The following is a 21,118-nucleotide window of genomic DNA, read 5'->3' as shown; positions in this document are numbered from 1 at the left end:
CCAAATAAGAAGGGCTTGCTGGGCGCCACGGGGCATGCATACACACAAATCAGCGGTGCAAAGATGAGATACGCCCAGTGATTCTATCACGTGACCGTACCGATGTTGGTGGCGGTGGTAGCGGTGCTGGTATTCGTGACGCCACGGATCTTTGCATGTACAGCGCGTATACACACACAACCGAGCACACACACACACTTTACACGGTGCTACTCCAAGCGCGCTCTCTCTCTCCTCGTTTCCTTGCAAAACATGTCTCACTTCACTGTTTGCAACCTCCGACATCGCGCGCGGAAACTTCATCTCAGAGCATCTAAATGCACTGGGTATTACAAGCCATCTCTCGATATTTTCCCTAAGTGCATTAAATTGTGATTACTTGGCTTCGCCTGGTCCATGGATTGCAAGCTAGTCTCGTCTTCAGTCTAACCATTTCGCTCATCTGACAGTTGAATTTAGCGTGTCTTCAAGGCATCAGTGACTTCGTCTCTAATACGAGTTTTACCGATGACATAGCTTTATCGTAATACCCTTTTGCTGTTTGCAGATTGTGTAAATAATTTGAAGTACTTACAGTTTATACAAAAAAACTACCCGTATGACATGATCATAGAGACCGATTCTTATCTCTCTTTGAAAAGTCTTGAAACCAGCACGAAAGGCTCCTTATCTGTACAAATACGAACAGCATTAACTGGCCAATCAAGAGACGTCTCGTTGACTACGTCACAGACAAGCTGAGTTAAACACCATCTTCATCTCTCAATTAGATCGACTCGTCTTATCTCATCTTATCACATCACATCGCTCGTCTCTCATCTTCATCTCTCTCTCTCTTCATCATCATCATCAACATCCTCTAGAACAAAAACTTACCGATTCAAATAAAACTATCCCAATCTCTCCTAATTTTTCCTTGTTTTAACACAATTTGGGGTTCCACCTTTGTGAAGAAATTTCGGCAAAATTGATCGTCAAGTGGTGTTTAGTCGCTCTGGTAGCATGATGGATTACTCGTCATACCTGGGTCAAAATGCCTATGATTCGTGTCTAGGCGGGGTGGAGGGTGCCGGGTTGGGTATCCCGACTTCTTATGGAGAGTTCCCTGGTTCTGTGAGTTCTCAACCAGCCCAAGCCTACCCCTACAGCAGCCTGAGACCATCGGTTGGCTACGGAACAGGAGCAGGCAGCATGGCCGGTACATGCAACCTAGCATCGATGATGGAGCACCAGCAAATGTCACAATGCTCGCCGTATTCCAGTGGTAAGTAATCCAAAATAATTTCTCTGTTTGATGATAACGATTATTGGCTAAGACTAGATGGAAGTGTCAGACAGAACTAATGTCACTCTTGCTTTCCCCTCTTCCCGTTCCCAATTGCTGATCAAATCGTTCCAAGTCAATTGTATATCTCTAAATTCCCTCTTCAATGATAGAATTAGGCGCGGAGCGATCGACGCTCGTCTAGCTAGCACTCCCTCTTTCCCCGGTCCCTACCAACCTATAACTAAGTTGATCAAACCCAAATACAGTTTGCAGTTCGCTAAATTACATAACGACATTTACACCAAAGATAATTCGATCAATTTTGCCTAGGTTTGTTTTTTGAGCGCTTTAGTGTCGTTGATGATGGTTGATTATGTGATTTATCCTGTTCTGATTTGATTTGTTGGTAAATTATTTGGTAATTTCGTTAACCAGCCGCGCGCGCGACCAACAATGACATTAGGTCCGTTTATCAATTCGGACTCCCCACTAATTCGAACAATTTCTACCTCAACATCGACTAAACCACTTTTCCGATCTTTATTTGTTTATTTTCGCTCATCTTACCTTCGAAGTATGCTCAACACACACACGTCTCTTCTAATAAATGAAATTTTGATGTTTAAAGTATGTGCGGTGTGCAAGCTTCTCATTCATCACCACATTGATTTTGTCAAGCAAGTTTTACTTTTATTTTTTGCTAAAGCATGGGATGGATTTTATGGCCGTTAATAGTGTATTTTAGCATGTTCAGCTTTATATAAAATATATTCTACTTTTATTACTTGAAGCATTACAATAAAACCAAAGGGATGTCGTCTGCATTAAAATGGTTCTTGATTTGAAGAAAAAATACATACGAATAATTCATAAGGTTCCTATTTGTCTTATTAATAGGTACATTAATAAACCATACATTGAAAGGAAAATCACTGTATGTGTTAATACTGATATTTAGATATCTTAATTTAAATATAAATGAATCTTGAAGGGTAGAAATATTTGTTTGCTTGGTCTCCTAATTCTTTCAAATTTTCAAGTGAAGATATACTAACTTTGTTATTAATAATCAGAGATTATTCAGTGAGATTAACAGAACAATCCCTAATACGAGATGTTATTCTGTTAAAATATGGCCAAATATTTCGAATCTCATACTTTTAACTTCCATTATTTTGACGGAAGCATACGTTTAAAAGTTTTGTAAAACAATTTTTCTTAGAATTTTATTTCATTATCGTGACGATAAGAAAAGTGTAAAAGTATATTTGATGTAATAGTCAAGAATTTCTAGAGATAATGAACAAAATACGTTGTGCCGGGCAATCGACGAAGTGTCCAGCAAGTAGACATGTGGAATTCAATCCGTCCAGTGTAGATAAGAAAGCATTTCATGATCAGTAAATTATATACGAAAGTGAACGTGCAAGATTATCATAATATGCATTCCGAATGTGGTAGATACTTGTCTTAAGTTCTATAAGTGTTATTAAGAAAATAAAACAAAGCAAAAATAACAAGAAAGGCTTAAATACCGGCAGTTTAAGAACAGAATACTACATTTAAAACAGCAGAAAACGTTTTAATCACCAAAGCATTTATTAGAACTTCGATGATTTTTAGAAATAATTGTATGTAATTATAATTGACAGGTCTCGTCAAATCGCGTACCTACAACTGTAAAATTGAGACGTAGCCTTCTCAACAAGAGAATTTGCATTCGTAATTGATTAGCTTAACTTCTCACAAATCTAAATGAGCACGTTTCATCCATTCTTTCCCCTCCCAAACACCCCCTTTTATCTCTCAATAAATACGGAGAACAACCTTTTTTTTTTTCTTGCCGAAGAAAGACTCACACGCAAGCAAGAGTTTTGTCAAGGCGGAGAACATTAAATTAGCGAATTGGTTATTCAGACAAATTGTATTACAGCATTGTTTACGCATATGAAGAGGACTAAAGTGAATTTGGCTCTACCGAATCACCGAGTCATGAAAAGGGAGGTGTAACAGTTATCAAATAAATCTCAATTTGAGCTACGTTTAGCTCTTCGGTAATAACATTAAGATGGTTGAATACTTTAAAAGCCCACTCAGGCAAACTTAACTATGTATTTCCGTTTCTCCCTAGACTCCTTTTACATTTTGTTTTATATAAATGACTTTACAATGGCGTTTTACATTCACCATGCAGCACGAGACTCAGTGAGGATACCAGACGCTAATCTTGACATATTTTTAATGTTAAACCAAGTAGAACTTTGTTTTAGATGTGATTGTTTCAAACATTTATTAATGATGTGCTATCCCTTATCTTATGGAACATTCTAGGTTTTAATAAAAGAGTAAAAGAAATTCAAAATACAAAATAAAATACGAAAATTGAACGCCACCTGCCAAAGAGAATTCTCTCTTTTAAAGTGATTTCTCTTTTAAATTAAGACACAATCAATTAATTTTGTCTTCAATTGTTTTTCTTTTTACCATTATCCTTTACCATTTTCCATTTTCTATGTTATTTCATTCATTTCCTTTAATCTCAATCTTTTTCTCGTACATGTTTTTCTTTTTCCTCAGTGTTTTGACTTTCGCAGTCTATTCCTATCATATTATCTGAGCGTGTGAGCGGAGTACGCCGATCAGTCCCTACTTCTAGTTTGCTCAAATAATTGCCGAGAATGCAAAACGAATTAAACGCTATTTGACTGCCAAATCAAGCCACTCTTCAAACAAATGACTCAAAGACATCCCGATTCGAATTTCGGCGCGCATTTCATGTGTAATTTGCTCTACAATAAAAAACGAGAGCACGGATTTAGTGAGGGTTACCAGCGTTTAAACTTGATCAAATGAAGAATCTTGGGTGTTGAAGTCTTCTTCTCATCTTGTCATCTTCTCATTTCATGAGTGCCAGCTCTAAAAGTTTCGAAGGTAGCAAGCCCCCTTTAGCGATACGTATTTCTTGACCGTCTTCTTCCACGTGTGCATGTGTGCTTTTTCAAAAATGAATACTGATTAATTAATGTAAAGGGATAGTGTGTGCCCGTGCGCAGACGGCTGTACTAAGCTAAATCCGCGGGCTTTCGCGACTCGAATTCCCGCAAAGAAACACGTATCCAATCAATCCAGCCCTCCTCTCCTCCACCGAGTGCATTTCCTCCTGTTTGTCTTCTTCTTTCTTTCCATTCCTCATGTCTTTCCTTCTTCATATCCAAAAGGGAAAAGTCATATGTCAAGCCTGAGTATCTAAGAAGCCATCCCTTCGATAAGATTGTCCCGGAGGTGTGGAGAAGACTTTATCCCTGATTAAATCAAGTTTTCCTCCGCTTTTTTTTTCTTCTCCTGTTGAAAACCAAGCCTCCCCCAGCAGGAAGCTAGGCGAAGAAGATGAGGGAACTTTACCTTAATTTACATCAAATACCAAACATTCCCTATCATCTATATTAACATCACTTCTAAGATGGCAGCTTTTTTAATTCTTTTGGTGGTTTACTTCCAAGAAAACGACTCCTTGGCATTGGGAAAACGGAGGAGAAACATAGAGGAAGCTAAACCCACATGAGACATGTTAACAAGTATTGTGTCGGAATAGCCTCATCGTAGATTGGACGAAAACTTAATCAGTTGACGAGTAATCCCTAAACGAGAGAGTTAAATTAGAAGTTAGCCTACAACTGCGTTCCTTTCCCCCCTTTCTTTTGGGAAGTGAATAACTCGATTGGGCGTTGCTATGTCTAATGGGATTTATCTGTTTTTCTACAACAAGAAAACGCCCCAGCTAAAGATAAATTAGCGTTATGTATGTGATGTCCCTGGCTTTACGGGGTATAGTCATACTTTATTATTAAAAAAAAGTTGTTGCGTTTAGTTTAAGCACAAAGAGGTGTAAGATGTAGCAATACAATGATAATAATATAGGATTGAGATTGGATATGAGGAATAAATGAGGAATGTGTATTATGTACACTAATAGTAAAAGAATATATTTTTTGTTTTCATAAAGTTGGATGAACTTAATGTTTTATTTACAGGAATGAGTGATTAAAACGGTTGCTGTTTAGCTAAGTATCATAATTTTTGGAGCACTTTACATTTAATGCATATTATTTACTGTAACAAGAAATTTATTTATTTTTGGCTGACTGCATGCACGAGTACCTCACTTTTTAATTAGATTTTCCCTATCTTACATGTAACTAATTGTAAGATTAATAAATAAAACAATTAACTGGTAGTAATATTCTCTTTGTTTTACTTTGTTTAACAGCGGATTATTAAGAAATTTGTTTGGAGAACATTTGACAAAACTAATTTGAATTTTTCGTTCATTTCCATTATCAATTCAAACACAGACATAATAGCTAGTCAAAATGACATAGTGATTTATAACCAAGCTCTGTAATATGAAAATTACAAAAAGATAACTTTAAGAGCCTTTTTTTTTAAGAGTAAAAGATCAATAGTCAATTCCCTTTTTGAAACTATTGTTATTCATGTTTGACGGTTTTCAAAAAAATATGTTCATGTTGTATATATCCCTTTACTTTGCCTTTGGAGGTCCAGCTTATTCCAAGGCCATGACAGGTCAATTATGGAAATGAATCGTGTATTGTCTAAACTATTATCAATCAAAGAAAATTGAGGGGGTGGTCGAAATTAGGCTGGTTATAATCCACTCAAAGGGAAGCCCACGCGACCAATCATTGATTTTCTTTTATCTTTACACCATCCTGTCAGCGAGGCAGGTCTTTAATCCGCCCCGTATACCGACCGGGGCGCTTGCGGGAAGCCGGCTATTCGCATTCCCGCACGCGACACATCTCCAGCCGAAGAAAGAGGCGCCAAAAAAAAATGCCATATGCGACTTCGTGAAGATCGCGGCTAGCAAACTCTGTGGATGGACACACCCGTATGTGCCCACCTTTTCACGCCTGCGTCACCGGTCTAGATCCTTATCGCACATGGGATAATCTCTTCGACTGGTGACCAGAAGGAGATATACTACGCTTCATTAACAACCAATTCTTTATAATCTATCTTCATCGCTGTCAAAGGATGAAACGAAGATGCTTTTAATGCACTACAATTGTTTTCATACTATTCATCCACAAATTAAAAAACACTTCTTAATATCTATTTGAAAATATATTTAAAAATGCCTACTATACATATTTTGTATTCTTTGGAAAGAAAAGTCCTCTGAACAAAATTCATTCGACACACTCAACACTATCGCAAAGAATTTCTTCAAATTAACTCAATGGCAATTTCAATACCATAGTAATATTTTGTTGTACAATATTTGTATTACGTAACAATTCATTGTAATGTCAATGGGATATACGTAATGCTTACTGAAATTGCCTTATCTTGATTTTTTGAAATTCTTTGCAAATGTTGTATACATGTACCCATATATTTCTTTTTCTTTTTCTTTCCAGATATGTTTAAAGAAAGTTAACAGAAAGTACAACTAATACTACATGGGTATTCGATTAATACTACATTACTAATTGTCACTAAATTGATAATCATAGTAACACAATAACATCTAAGTACATTTTTCTCACTAGAAAATATACTTAAAACTAATTATAATGTTGTCATCAAAACATGACCACATTTGGGGCAATGATAATCATAACGTGGCAAATCATACAATCACGAAATGCATTTTATGATAACAATTAGAACCAAAACAAAGTGAGATCATATTCGCTCCACATCTTTATTACACTGATTAAACTAGGCATTTTTTTTAGTCATTCAAATTAATCATGTTAATAGAAATGTTTCAAAGGTTTCATAATTTATCACAAAGATATTCACGTCAATACCATATATTTTTGTTTGACTATTTGTTTTATTTGCTTAAATGAGACATCAATGGATATACAGATATTGCATGATATGCCCCGAATATTTTTTTTCTTCTCAATAGCTGAGGCACATAAAATAGGATAATGAAATGTTGTATCTTTTATAACAATTGAGATTATGCAAATTTCACTCGAATTGCCAACACAGATGTATGCCTTGATTATGTTATTGTTTGACTATAGCATTTGTACTCTACTGATTTTTCAACTTCTGGTCGGATGCAATCCGTTTCCTCTCCCAATATTATATTTCTGCTGGCTAAAATATGCCCCTCACACTAGCACTCAAATTAATTAAGTCTTCCTCTATCATTGCTGAAGGAGAAAGAGAGAGAAAAAAAAGTCGTCAAGATTGTTTGGAGTATACGGTTCACTCTGTGCAAATTAGGAGATGTTTAAATGTTGACATTTGGGGTCCATATTCGAACGATCACCCTCATCATCTCTATTGTTTGCTTGTTACTGAGAGAGGAGGAGGAGGAGGAGGGGAGAGAATGAGAGAGGATGGTGATGATATCATTGGTGTTGGTGTATAGGAGCGAGATGAGATGGAGAGAGAGCGGGTCGATAAGGACATATGGCTGGGCTTTCCCCGCCGTGCCAGACGGTACGATACTACCCCTCGTTCGCTCATCGGAGCGCTAGCATGGCAAGCGGGTGGTGAATCTACCCAGCGAGAAACACAGAGAAGGGAGGAAGAAGAGGAAGAAAAAAAATCAATCAATCAATGAATTAATAAGGGCCGCCTTCCGAGTGGTGCGCTGGGTAAGCGAGGGGAAAAAAAGAATCACAACCGTCATTGTAAATACGCTTGTTTGTGTATGCTTGTTCATAGACCATTTTGGCAAATTAAATATTCAGGGACACCGTAGTATGGAATGGGGGTGAAGGGTATACTCATAATACTGCGCTGCTATTTCCCCCATCTCTTCTCCTTCGCTCGGGATGATACATTAATAAGGATGATGACTTTGGAAGCAGAATTCGTGCGTTAGTATGACACATGTCGATGTTTGCGGAAGGGTTTGATTGAAATGAAGAAAGCTTGAACAGGACATGAAGTGGCCATTGAGAAACTATTTGTAGATACAGAGAGACCCATGATGATGAATTAATCTTACCCACCATACATACCACGTTGATTAATTAGGACGCATCGTTTGAAAGATTGGTTTTCTCTTCTCGTTTATTCATCCGGAATATATCAACATCTACATGTACCAGAAGTTAAAGATTTGATTACAGAAAAACGATTATGATGATGATATTAGAAGATGATAGGAGGAGCAAGAGAATTATTTTTTTATTTTTGCGAATAAACATTGTTATTAGATGGATGATTTTAAATAAACAAGGTCATAATGAACAAAGGTCAATTCAGCATAATTAAAGGAACTATTTAGCTATGACTTTGTTGGTACATAATCAATGATGACACTTGTTATCTTATTCTCGTTATACTTTAAAAAAAATATCAATAGTGAATAACAACTCATAGCTTTGATAACATATTCGATAGGCTCGGAGATCATGACATCAATGACATTAACAAAATGGACTGAAACAGTTACTGATCTGAAGACTTAATTTGTCAGCAAATTTGTCAGATTAGAGGGGCACGCGCCCTCTCTATAATCGAGGACAGAGAATAGAGACAGACAGAGAGAGAAAGAGGGGGAGAGAGAAAGGGAGAGGTGACAATACGTGAAAAGGGAATGATATCACCCCTTTCAAAATCTTCCCCGTTCGATCGCTCTACTCCTTGCATGTAATTCATTCGACATAAGACCAGTATCAGCCCCCCCCCCCCATGACTCGATCCCTGCTGCGCCTCTGTTACTCACTCAGAATGAACTTATACAAAATTGGGAAAATATAATACCAAGTAAAATCAGGCATGTCAGGCTAACGAAGACGAAAAGAAACTTCTGATTAATTGCGGGTTTCGTGTTATAGACAATCGATTGATATTCGATCTAATTTTAAGAAACCTGCACGCTGTAATTCAAAATGAAATCAATAGTCATTTACAGTGTAAAACCCTGTAGTCTAAATTATTAGAAGTCACTTAACTCTGCCATGCTCTTTAAGGGCCGTAGGCAGTTACACCAACCCCAATGTTTATGTAATACGTAAACAAATATGATAAGGCTAGTGTTTTATTTTAAAACTATTAAGATTAGTAAGTAAAAAGTGAAGAATTTTAGTGATGATTTTAGGGGTAACATCATAACATGAGAAAAATATCTAACAATTTTTGTTTGCATTTTATTCCATCTATTAAAATAAATGATCAGCAGATTTGGTGGAAATTTTGATATTTTGGTGTAGTCGGAGAATGAAAGAAAGGTTCTAAAATTCTAGAAGCAAAGAGCTTCGAGAAACCAAATGGACGCCAAACTTTATTTGCTTGTAATACAGCGTAATTTCGTAAATATGTATAGTGTGGAGACAAACAGGTATACGGATAAATAAATATAAAAGTAGATAGTTTCCTGTTTCTAGTCTTGGGAGTTGTTTGAAGTGAAAAACAAAGACATCATTAACCGCCATTCAAACCCAAACAGACGACAGACAAGCGCGGCGCCACGGAACAGCGCTCTGGTCAGGTGTGTATCGAATTCTTCACTTGATTGATTTTCTGTCTCCGGAACACTTGTTACAGTTATAGTTGCACCCCTTCATGAGATAACACATATACGAAAAAGTAAAATGGCTTTTGGGGAAACAGTCTGTTTACCCATAGGTTAGTAATAGATATATCCTTCCACCCTTGGCAAAACTTCTTCTCAAGAAAGGGACAAGAGAGGGAGAGAGAGAGAGAGAGGAAGAGAGAAGCCGATATGGTATAAAAACAAATTACCTACTTCAGCAGCAAAATCAAAGATTGCTTAAACGCCTCACTGAAATACTATCCCCATTAATTGTGTTCTCACTTCCACAAATGGAGGCGGTTCTTATTATCCTGATGGAAAACGTTCCAGGAAATAAAGGGGAAAGGGCCTGACCTGATACTGCCATGGTGGTTTCAGTTTTCTGTGTACCCGTGGAATCCCTAGCAGTTAGATCTCAACCAAATCAATCGACGTGTTTTCTCACTAATGAACAAAAACTCAGATTTAGAAAAAAGACAACGAACCAATTGCTTTTAATTGCCCAAACACTCTACTCCCTCTAGTTGTTAAATCGAACCCCCTTTCTCTCTCTGTCTCTATCTCTGTCTCTCTGTCTCTCTCTGTCTCTCTCTCTCTCTGTGTCATAGAGAACCTACCACCATTTACTTTCTAGCGTTTCACTCAGATATAAGTTGAAAAAGGGCGCGAAAAGAGCGCGCGAATTTCCTCGAATCAATCCATTGGTAGTGTCAAATATCGTCTGCTAGTCAATATCACCTATCAGTGACATTCACCTAGAAAACAGGAAAACAAATTAAGGGATAGACGATACCATCAAAACATTCAGAATAACACTTCTACCAAGCAAAGAGAAAAATAAGGAACAACTTAAAAACAATAAGACTGAAATGAGACAGGGTGGAAGAATCCAGCACAAAAAGACATGGAAACTTTAATGACTTCATCATTGCTTTATCATCATATCAAGTGCGATTAATTTATATTTTGATACCGTGTAAGGAGTAAAATAAGAGAAACAAAACTAGATCTCTGTGCGCAGGTCTATATGACGGATATGTAAATGCGTTTGAAATAATAAACAGAAATTGAAGATTGGGGCACATACATTGACGGTTTCATTAGATCATAATAATGTAGACTCCACATAACTGAATTTCAAGTTTTTTGTTCAAACCAGAATTTTTTAATGGCATATTAGCGTTCTTATATTTTATGCCATGGTCACTTATTACGAACAAAAGGTTGTTATGTTATTCCAGTCCTACTAAATCGGATTAGGTCGATTTTATATACGTAAGCCTTTTGTTCCAAACTCTAAAGTTGATTCACTGTACTAGGTGTATATATTTCAGGTCCTTTGATTTGGAGGCCTCTTCTAGGTGACTAAAGAAATAGGTTTACATTACATGCCTATGGGTATAGCTATGTGAGAGATGAAATCATTGCCCAGAATTGAGTTGTCTAAAAAAGCAATCTTTATTTCAATATGGCCGTGATTAAACCGGTCGAAAGAAGATTGAACTCCGATGACTAAACAAAAAATAAGATAAAGATGAGAAAAGAAGATGGATTGTTGAGAAGGGAAAAAATGGCTCACATAAAAAGGTGATGTGATTTAGCCTCTCTTACTCTATCGGATATGAAAATAGAGACATGTTGAGGCCTGGGGATAAATTGCTCATCATATCAGTGATCTTCGACAAGGGATTCGATGACGATTTGGTTACGAGACCCTCACATGATCACGATGCTCTTAACTTGTGTTTTAAATAAAAGTACGGCGATATAATAGACAACCACAATATAGCCACAATGATTTTGTCGATTCAATATTGTTGAAGGTATTGAGTATCAAGATAATGCATGGACTGATAAGATTTCAGTTTATAGTCTGTATGATAACTATTTTCTGTTTTCATTATCATTGTGATATTGTTCTTACCCCGGAGATAAAGGTGTATTCGATTTCCCTTGTGAGATATTTTCACAATTCAATTTTATTCAACATCAGACTGAATTGATAGCAATATTGATTACATGACTTATTGCTCAATTCGTGTATCGCCAATTTAAAACTTTCAAAGAAAGCGAGAACAATATACTTGATTCCTGTTTTTACACATCTTTTTGTTCCGCTTTCAACTACACATATGCAAAGCGATTAAAAGACTAAAGATAGAAAATGGCCAAGGGGATAATTAATGCTCGACAGTTATTTGTTATCAAAATTAGCAGTCTGACCTACGTTAATTAAACAAACCAAACCAAATAATGAAAATGCATTGTTGAATAAACTAACGACATGGATGAAATAACCGAAAAATTCTTCCTTTTTTTAAATATATTTTTTTAAAACCGTGTTCTGTATTTTTCTCATAAAATATTATACTTTATTCAAACCCCACCTATAGGGTCTTATGTTACCAGGATTTATTTCAATTTCAATGCATTCAAGCAACAACTACAATACCACCACCAATAATAACAACAACAACAACAACAACAACAAGGAGACAGCCATTTAGAGAAAATTAAATGTATATATTTACCCTTGCCCTCTCAACTACCAAAGGATATTAATCGTCACCTAACCAATGCCCTACATTACTGGTGCGGAAAATTAGGACCATTAATTTGTTAAAAAGACCCCATTCCACTGTTGACTTTCGGTACCTATTTGATCTGTGCCACACTCGCGTTGAACGGGAATTAAGTTCGCTTAAGTAACTTTTCAGAATAGAAACCGGTTAGTTTCGCGGGTAGCATGAGCAAAAGACCTGCCGTTCGTTCATTAAAATCAGTGCGGATAATATTCTATGAAAGACTGGTAGCAGACGAGTAATAATCGAGCTTGTAAATTACTAAACAGATGTTAAGATCACCGCCTGCCATCCTTAAATAATTCATATCGAAGGAGGATGACAATTGGCGGCAAAAAAATGTGAGGGGGATACTCATTGGACCCCCACTGCTTTGGATCTTTAAAAAAATCTCTATCTCGTCAGGTTTGAGGTATTTTCTATGTATGAAGGAATATGTCGCGTTTCTTTGTTCAAATAATAATTTCATCGACCTCGTTTTTTCCATCTTAAACGTTTACCCCACCTACATTCTCCCTCTCTCTCTCTCTCTCTCTCTCTCTCTCTATCTCTCCCTACCCTCGCTCTTTCTCTTTCTCTCCCTCACTCCTCTATCTATCCTACCCCTTATAAACTCATTCATCTCTCTATATAAATCTTCTTTTTTTAATTCTCTCCTTTTCTCTTATCAATATTTCTTCTTGATTATGGTCTTTATTCATTTTCACTCTTAAATAGCTTCATCTGTCTAATTCTTATATTTGTTTGCCTTAAAGGTAAAGACCAGTTATGGTCATGCGATTGCATTGTGAAAGAAACGTTGTGGAATCGATCAGAGAAGGTTGATCATCTAGCATCTAGCATCTGCAAGGTTCTGGAATCATCAAAATGATAAGAAATTTTGCCCATTCTTCGTAAAGTTACAAGCACTATACACAGAAAGATGTATATGGGACTACCCTATATCTCTCACAGACCATGAGAGAAACAAATTTACCAAATATATGAATTAGTAGGCGGTTTCCCGGCAAATTTTTTATCATCATGTATTAGTCAAAACATATTCTTTCACATGATTGGTAATGAGAGCTTCCATTTCATTTTTTGAAATTGGGGCGTTTCCAATACTGGTCTTTACCTTTAAGGTCTCCAAAATGCTCCCTAATGCTCATTAATTCTATTCGAACAAAAAGATTTATTAACATATGTCATAATATCATCAATTCATGACGAAAACATTGTTTAAAAGAACACATGTTCATCAATAATGGTACTTATGTTGAACGAATTTATTATTCACGCAGTCTAACAGCAGACCTCTTGGTTATGGAAAGGAAATATTGATTTATTGATGGGTTACGGAAATGGTTTCAGCGATAAATCATGGAGGTTCATTTTATCGATCAAAGATCCATTGTGTGTTAGGTACTAACAAGCTGGATAATTATCTCGTTATAACAAAGGAATGTATTTTTAATGTCTAGTTATTGATTATGTGTTTAGAAGAGGAAAGTGATTTCACAGGTCAGCTGTTGTTTGGTGTGCTCAAATTTCCAAAACAAAGAGTACAGTTGTTAACCTGACTGGATACAACTAGAGAGGGCAGCAATATTGTGTTTTCCATTCTACACCCGGAACATTTAAAAGACAAATGTAATAGGGAAATATTATTAGACCATTGTTCATATAATCAGGATTTAAAGATATATCAGATTGACGATCATATCGCATACATTTATCTCAATCTTTTATTTTGTAAATATTTTTGAAGAGAAACTAGCGATGAGAAACTAATTTCTCTGGTGTAAAACAGAAGGTATGAATTCAAAAATGTTCTTCATTTTGAGGCCTTGTTCGGGTTTTTTTTAATATAAATCTGAACTGTTTTTGTTAATCCCCCTAAAAAACCTGCTTGTATAGATTGATCATCTTGAAAAATCTAAAAATATTTCTTCAAATTTCTTTTAATCTATGAGATCAAGGGTAGTGATATAATCAGAAATTCTGGAAATTACATCGTTCAATACAGACATCATGTTTTTTGTGTTGCAGTGTGTTTTACTACTTTTTAAATTCTTCTTTTCTTTCATTCCATTCTGAGTTTCAACTATACATCCTCACTGATATGCGTTGTCTTGTGGGTGAAAGGATCAACAGCAATGGCTTATAGTCATCACAACAAAAGAAATCCATTTTGCGCGTCTATATTCAAAATTAAGATGCCACTATACAGCGTTGGGATGTATGTGTATTGTTGCTTGAATATACCTGTATACTTCGATGATTTCCATATTCTTGGGTAGATTTTATAAACTTGCATGGCTGCATTTTCTTCTGCGCCTTGGAGCATTCGTGAACACATGTAGTTGCCATGGTTGCAAGGGAAAAAAGAAACCATCGGATTTCTGTCAAATGGAAATAATTAAGTTAAATTCTGAGTAATATCTAATTTTATTTCGGCGGCCGACCACGCCAGAATTATTGCGAGAACACACGCGATCAAGAGTTTATGTTCCCCTATAAGGATATACTGCATGGCTATGAAGGCCTTTAGTATTATGCATGCAGTGGTGATATAGAAAGAGAAAGAGATTCGTATAGAGAAACACATGCAGAATAGCAATAGAACTAAATCAAGTAGTAGAGTAAAAAATAGCTGCCGCTGTTCAAATATCTGCCTTGAATTTTTCTTTAACACTCCGTTCATGGTCCGTCTCTATTATTCTTTTTCAGATTATCACATAAGTGTTAATTTATATATACAGGTATATAATTAGTTACTCAGTTCATAAAAGTGAAGGAAATCATCACGTAGAAATATTACAAATTAACAATTATTATTTACCATAGCTCCAGTGGAGCATTATTGGAACTTATGTGATAGGTATAGGGTAAGTAACATTTTTTTTTCACTGTGTATAAAAACACATGAGTCACATTGAAGAGGTACATAATACACATTTCAGACAGCATTAATGTTTTAAGAAGTCCAGAGTCTTTTGAAAACGCTTATACATACTAAATATCGTCTTTCAAACCAATGATTTGCTCTGAATAATAGACATGCATTGCCGTATCTGACACAGTTCCAGGCGGCGTTTGCATTATACATGTATAGATAAAGATGCATTGACAGTAATATACAACGCTTCAAATTATGTCCATCGTTATGACCATTGTCCTCTGTAATGAATACATGCAAACGATGGACGTGTCTGAAATACCAATGGTTGCTAAGAATGGATGCAATAACAATCCATAATTCATAACGGCCGGAGGGCAATATAGGTCTGTGATAGAAATACCAATACTATTTGACACAATATAAAAATATATCAGAAGAATTGCTCTATATACGAATATATTTCAGGTTCTTAAGTGCGAATGTGCTTATATGGAATTTTGTCGTTATATGCACGTATTTTGTCTTATAATTGGGTGGTTTATTTAATGTATTTTGCTTTTATTTGTTTGCATTTATAAATAAATGGAGCTTTCCTTAAGATGGTTTTACAAAGTGTCTCCGAACGCCTTAACCGAAAGATTTTATACTTGGATTCAGATTCATTTATGTACTAATTTCAAATAATAGCGCGTGACATAAATAATATAACAAAACATATTACTGATAAGAATGATGTTTTACGTAAATCTCAACAAATGACGAAGTTGAGCATTAATAACTTGATGATATATCATTCACATCGTATGGCATCTATGATAATTGACTTTTATTTAAATAGTAAGGCATGTTAAAAAGCTATGCTTATATTTAAAATGATTGTGATGCTGGTAATACTTGTAAATCTACCTATACAGAGAACTAGAGAAAAGGGAAATAACAGAGACATAGAAAGGGAGAGAAAATAATCAAACTGAGTCAATATTATAAATATTGAGCTTGAGTTGATGTGGTGCATTCTGTTTGTACCATGCAGCCTATCCTCATGAGACAAGCATTTTTGTCAAGTTTTAGCTCATTCAGTGACTCTCTGATTTAAAAGGTGGTCTCTTTGCAGTGGCTGAATATTGTTCTCACATAACCATGTATAAAATAGCGTCATCAAAAGAAAAAGAAAATACTTCTCTTATTTTGATAGAGGCTAAATTTTCTTTGCAAAAGGACAATAATATTTCATTGAATTTTGTTTATCATACCAACCAAAGAATTCGTATGTATTAATTTGCTTTCGTTTTGCCTCCACATATCTAAATCAGAAGAAATCGTAATAAACATAAAAAGGTGTAAATTATCGAAACTTAGGCCTATTCTATGGCATGAATAATGTTGATGGGGTTTACCTCGAAAATGAGCCATAAAACCAAAATGAGACAAAATCATCAAACAAAGAAACTTATTTAAGGTATAAAATCAAGTCACGCGCAAAATGATTCAACGTATCTTCTTTTCTCCCTCTCTCCGTTTACTCATTTGCATAATATTTGATGCATCTACGAACGGATCGTGTTAATGCATGCATAAGCTTTTAGATGATGAGATGAAGTTTCGCTGCTTGGTAAAATACAGTATCCCTCCTTTTCACCTCGAGTCACTCTCCCTGCTCCAGCCCAGTCGTTAATCAGAGAAACCGTCCCATGATCACGCGCTCTTTGCATCGCCTTTATCACGCTTCTCATTGTGGATCATATTCATTTCGATTGACATACAAACATTGTGCAATAACTTAACTCGTTTTGACAGTTTTCTATCCTCTTTAGTACTCTCCCTTCATCTCCCTCTCCACTCTCTCTCTCTCTCTCTCTCTCTATCTCTCTCTCTCTCGCTCTCTCACGCACACTTACCTTTGTATCGCGCCATTTTTTCGTTGACTTTACTGAACGACTTTCCGCTCATTAGTTGAGTTTTGTCGTCGAGTAACTAACTATATCAATCCTAGAAATGTAAGGTAATTAATGTGACACTGCATTAGACCTTTCCTCATGTCCGTGGGTCTCTAAGACCCCATCGCAATTGATCGTAATTTGCAGATAATTATGTATAAAATATGAATCTCTCTGTCTGTCAGATGATAACAATCCAATCACACGGAAAATAACAAATTGATGAAAGATATAGTCACCAAATTACTATTAGTGATTACTATTCAAATTGATTATGTTAATTTTTGTTTAAAAATACTCTCGTTATCTGTAAATCCACACATTTCTTACAATATATTTACATACATGCTGTGTGGTTAAATCCAGTTATAAACATGACTTTTGGAACTGTGTATCATTATTTAATGATTTCATCTTACATCATTAATGGATAATAAATGTATTGCGTTGACTTATTATAGTTATTAAGGGATAATAAAGGCATCGAATTGACTCCAGTTAAATTTCATGACATAACTAATTCATGATTAAATCACTATAAAAGTTAGTCGGATGTAAACAAAAACAAGACAATGTGAAGAAAAAAAATGTATCGTAAATAAATCCACTCGACTCGACCATTATGCTCAACTGGCCCATAAATATTTTAACACATAAATCTAAAAGAAAACATAAAGTATGAAGTAAACTTTAATGAATGTGAATGTCCAGACCGAAATATGGTGAGCAGGAGAGGAGGAAGGGGGGGGGGGCAAGTGGAGGAGAGGGCAGTTGCCTTACAATATTTTGGGAATTGTCTGTAGTGTGGAGTGTATTATTCAGGGTTAATGCGTTTACCCCACCCCTCCCGCGATCATTATGTATCAGTTCCTCTCTACACTATACCACAACAACCACCACCATCAGATTCATCACCATCATTTAACTACCCCCACCATCATCATCATCATCATCATCATCATCGTCATTTCACCCAATATCACCATTATCACTACCATCATCATCATCATCACCTCCACCACCGCCACATCGTCATCACCACATCATCACCATCATCATCCCAACAGCATTGCCATTTTCATCATCATCACCATCATCATCATCATAAACATCATCATCAATATCATTTTAACCAAAATCACCAACATCACCAACACCACCAACACCACCAACACCACCAACACCAACACTATCATTTTCCTTATCATCATCATCATTTAAAAAACGTATACGTAGAAAGATGTCCTATTATTTATTTTTTATACTAATCATAAAATATTTTCATTACAAACTAAACTTCATCCAATTTAAAATTTACTATCCAAACCCCCTCTCTTTTTTCTTCTTTCTGTTTCAGCCGGTATGCCGTACATGCACCGAATACTCCACGAGGGTTCGACCACCTCTAACGGTCTGCACGAGAAGAGGAAACAGCGCCGCATCAGGACAACATTTACCAGTGCACAGCTCAAGGAGCTCGAGAAAGCCTTTAATGAGACCCATTATCCGGACATCTATAAACGAGAGGAATTAGCCTTGAAGACTGATCTAACTGAAGCCAGGGTACAGGTGAGTTGAGTTTGATATATTTGTTATGAATTGTTTTCTTTTAATTAATTGTTACTCAATTTCCACCACTTACTACAACTATTGCTGCTGTTGCTGCTGCTGCTGCTGCTACTACTACTCATAGGCCTACTACTACTACTACTACTACTACTACTACTACTACTACTACTACTACTACTACTAATACTACTACTACTACTACTACTACTACTACTACTACTACTACTACTACTACTTCTTATATTATTACTGCTACTGCTACTACCGCTGCTGCTACTACTACTACTATTGCTATATTTGTTTCAACATTTGATATCTTTTATTACCCTAATTATAAAAACATATCTGAAGATAATCACAGCACAAAACAATATCCTTATATCTTCATTCCATCCTTTTATTTTTTTTAAATCCCAGATGTGATATATTTTTCTTCAGTTCTTGCGTTCCTCTCTGTGTTATTTCACCAATATATTCATTATGATGACATTCGAAAATACAAGCATTTTTGCAACATTACTCTTATGTCTGTAATCATTCTGAAATAGTTTTATTTGTTTTAATGTTTTTGTTCAGAAATAACTGCGCAATGTTAGCTCGTGGTAAATGATTACCGTCTTTTTCCCCTATATTTTCAGGTATGGTTCCAAAACAGGAGGGCAAAATTCAGGAAAACAGAACGTGCCAATGCTGCAGCAACTTCTAACAACAACAACAATAGCACCAGCAACAATAACAACACCACCACGAACACCAACAACAGTAGCAGCAACACTAACAATAGCAACACCACTAGCAACAGTAGCAACAGCCCAGCCAGCGGGACAACAACCGGAAGTACACTGACCAACGGCACGACTGGGTCAACGGGTCAACAGCATGGTGGTGTTGGTCAGTTGTCTCAGACCGGTGGTCAAGCGAAGACGAGTGGAGGAGCAGTGTCTCCTGTGAAGAAGAAATCACTGAAGGCCGAAGATTTGTCACCTGTAGCGCCCACTACCGTCGGATCTATGACCAGTGTTAGTTCGTCTGCTTCATCAGGTAAGGCCTTCCACCTACTCTGCTTCTGTTGCTGTCCTTTCTCAATTATTGTTTTCAATTATATATCTCATAACTCCTCTTTCAACTATAGCCTTAGCTCATCTATCCTTTAAAACAAAATGTGCGTATCTCCCTCTCTCTCTCTCTCCCCCACTTTTGCTAACTTAAAATACTAAAATATCTGTTTATCTTTTTTGTTAAAGTATTCTAATTGTAGTAGAATAATGTTAAATTGAATTGAGTTCTTATTAAATAAATACAAATAAATCACACCACAAAATATAAAACCGAGGATAAGGTGATATTGTTTACTTATTTCTGTAACTCTCGTCATTATCCTACATTATTTTACTCTGTCTTTTGATGGACAGTAATTTCTTACTAACATATTTTCATACATGTCATCGTCATCTTTATTATTCTAATCATCTCTATTTCTCGTTTTTATTTTCATCGCAGTTACCCATTCCTCATCAACCAACTCGTCTGTCTCAAGTCATTCATCTCAGCATCCCTCATCGCACTCCCACCCGACGTCCCACCCGACCTCTCACTCACAGCTGACCAGCGGTGGTTCATGGGCGGCTGCAAACTCCGCCTCGGCCGCTACTCATCCCGCTCTCCATAGTCCATACTCCACTATATTCCCCTCGGCATCAGCACTGCAACACGCCGCCACTGCCCCGGTTGGACATGGTCAAATTAAGACCTCGCACGCCAAAGCCACCTCACATTCGAGTCTGTTTTCGTTGAACTATTGAAGTCATGAGGAGGGATTTTGTTAGTATGTGCTATTTTCTCACCTCTTTTCTATCGGAATTCGGCTATTCGCGATATGTTATTGTGATTATCAATGCAAAATTGAAGTCATTGTTTTACAGGATGACTGGAACACTGTGTGAAAATGACTTTTTTTCTCACTTACTGATGGAATTTGATCGTCTTTTTATTTATAAAAAACAACCATTCTCATCGTTAGAACTGTGTAGAGAGTGTTATATTACATCTTTGTTGTAATCGCATTAGGCTATTCAACGTCTCATGGTTTCATACGTAAAACGTTAACGGTAAATGTGTATTCTGAATACACAAGATGGAAGAAAACTTCAGTTTTATATCATATGGATAGATAAGGAAATAAAATGACAACATGATATCGAGATACTAAACCATATCCCTTTACTTCTTATATTTCATACTAGGGAAAACAGGCAAAATAAAGATGGAATGTCTGGGAATTCATGATAATTACAATTCATGATACTAAATCTTTGTGTATCATCCATAACGCCATTTGGTTGATTT

At 36.2% G+C, this 21,118-nt stretch overlaps 1 protein-coding gene across 1 annotated transcript; it reads left to right on the top strand.

The window, feature by feature from the left end:
- Positions 1 to 544: 544 nt before the first annotated feature.
- LOC593067 (paired mesoderm homeobox protein 2B) lies at positions 545 to 20,648 on the top strand. The gene is made up of 4 exons (XM_792561.5): positions 545 to 1,264; positions 18,561 to 18,772; positions 19,411 to 19,813; positions 20,273 to 20,648. The coding sequence occupies exons 1-4, from the start codon at positions 1,003 to 1,005 to the stop codon at positions 20,572 to 20,574; spliced, it is 1,179 nt and encodes a 392-aa protein (XP_797654.4). The 5' UTR covers positions 545 to 1,002; the 3' UTR covers positions 20,575 to 20,648.
- Positions 20,649 to 21,118: the final 470 nt, after the last annotated feature.

Source organism: Strongylocentrotus purpuratus, unplaced genomic scaffold (assembly GCF_000002235.5).
Source record: "Strongylocentrotus purpuratus isolate Spur 01 unplaced genomic scaffold, Spur_5.0 spur5_scaffold_11, whole genome shotgun sequence".
Classification (NCBI taxonomy): Eukaryota; Metazoa; Echinodermata; class Echinoidea; order Camarodonta; family Strongylocentrotidae; genus Strongylocentrotus; species Strongylocentrotus purpuratus.
Note: the sequence above shows the minus strand (reverse complement) of the source record. Positions and strands in the feature narration are given on the sequence as shown.

Excerpts from the sequence above, each read along its gene's own strand:
- LOC593067 (XM_792561.5), top strand. The coding sequence starts at position 1,003 with ATGATGGATTACTCGTCATACCTGGGTCAAAATGCCTATGATTCGTGT. Across the intron at positions 18,773-19,410 it reads TAACTGAAGCCAGGGTACAG|GTATGGTTCCAAAACAGGAG; the intron begins GTGAGTTGAGTT and ends CTATATTTTCAG. Across the intron at positions 19,814-20,272 it reads TAGTTCGTCTGCTTCATCAG|TTACCCATTCCTCATCAACC; the intron begins GTAAGGCCTTCC and ends TTTTCATCGCAG.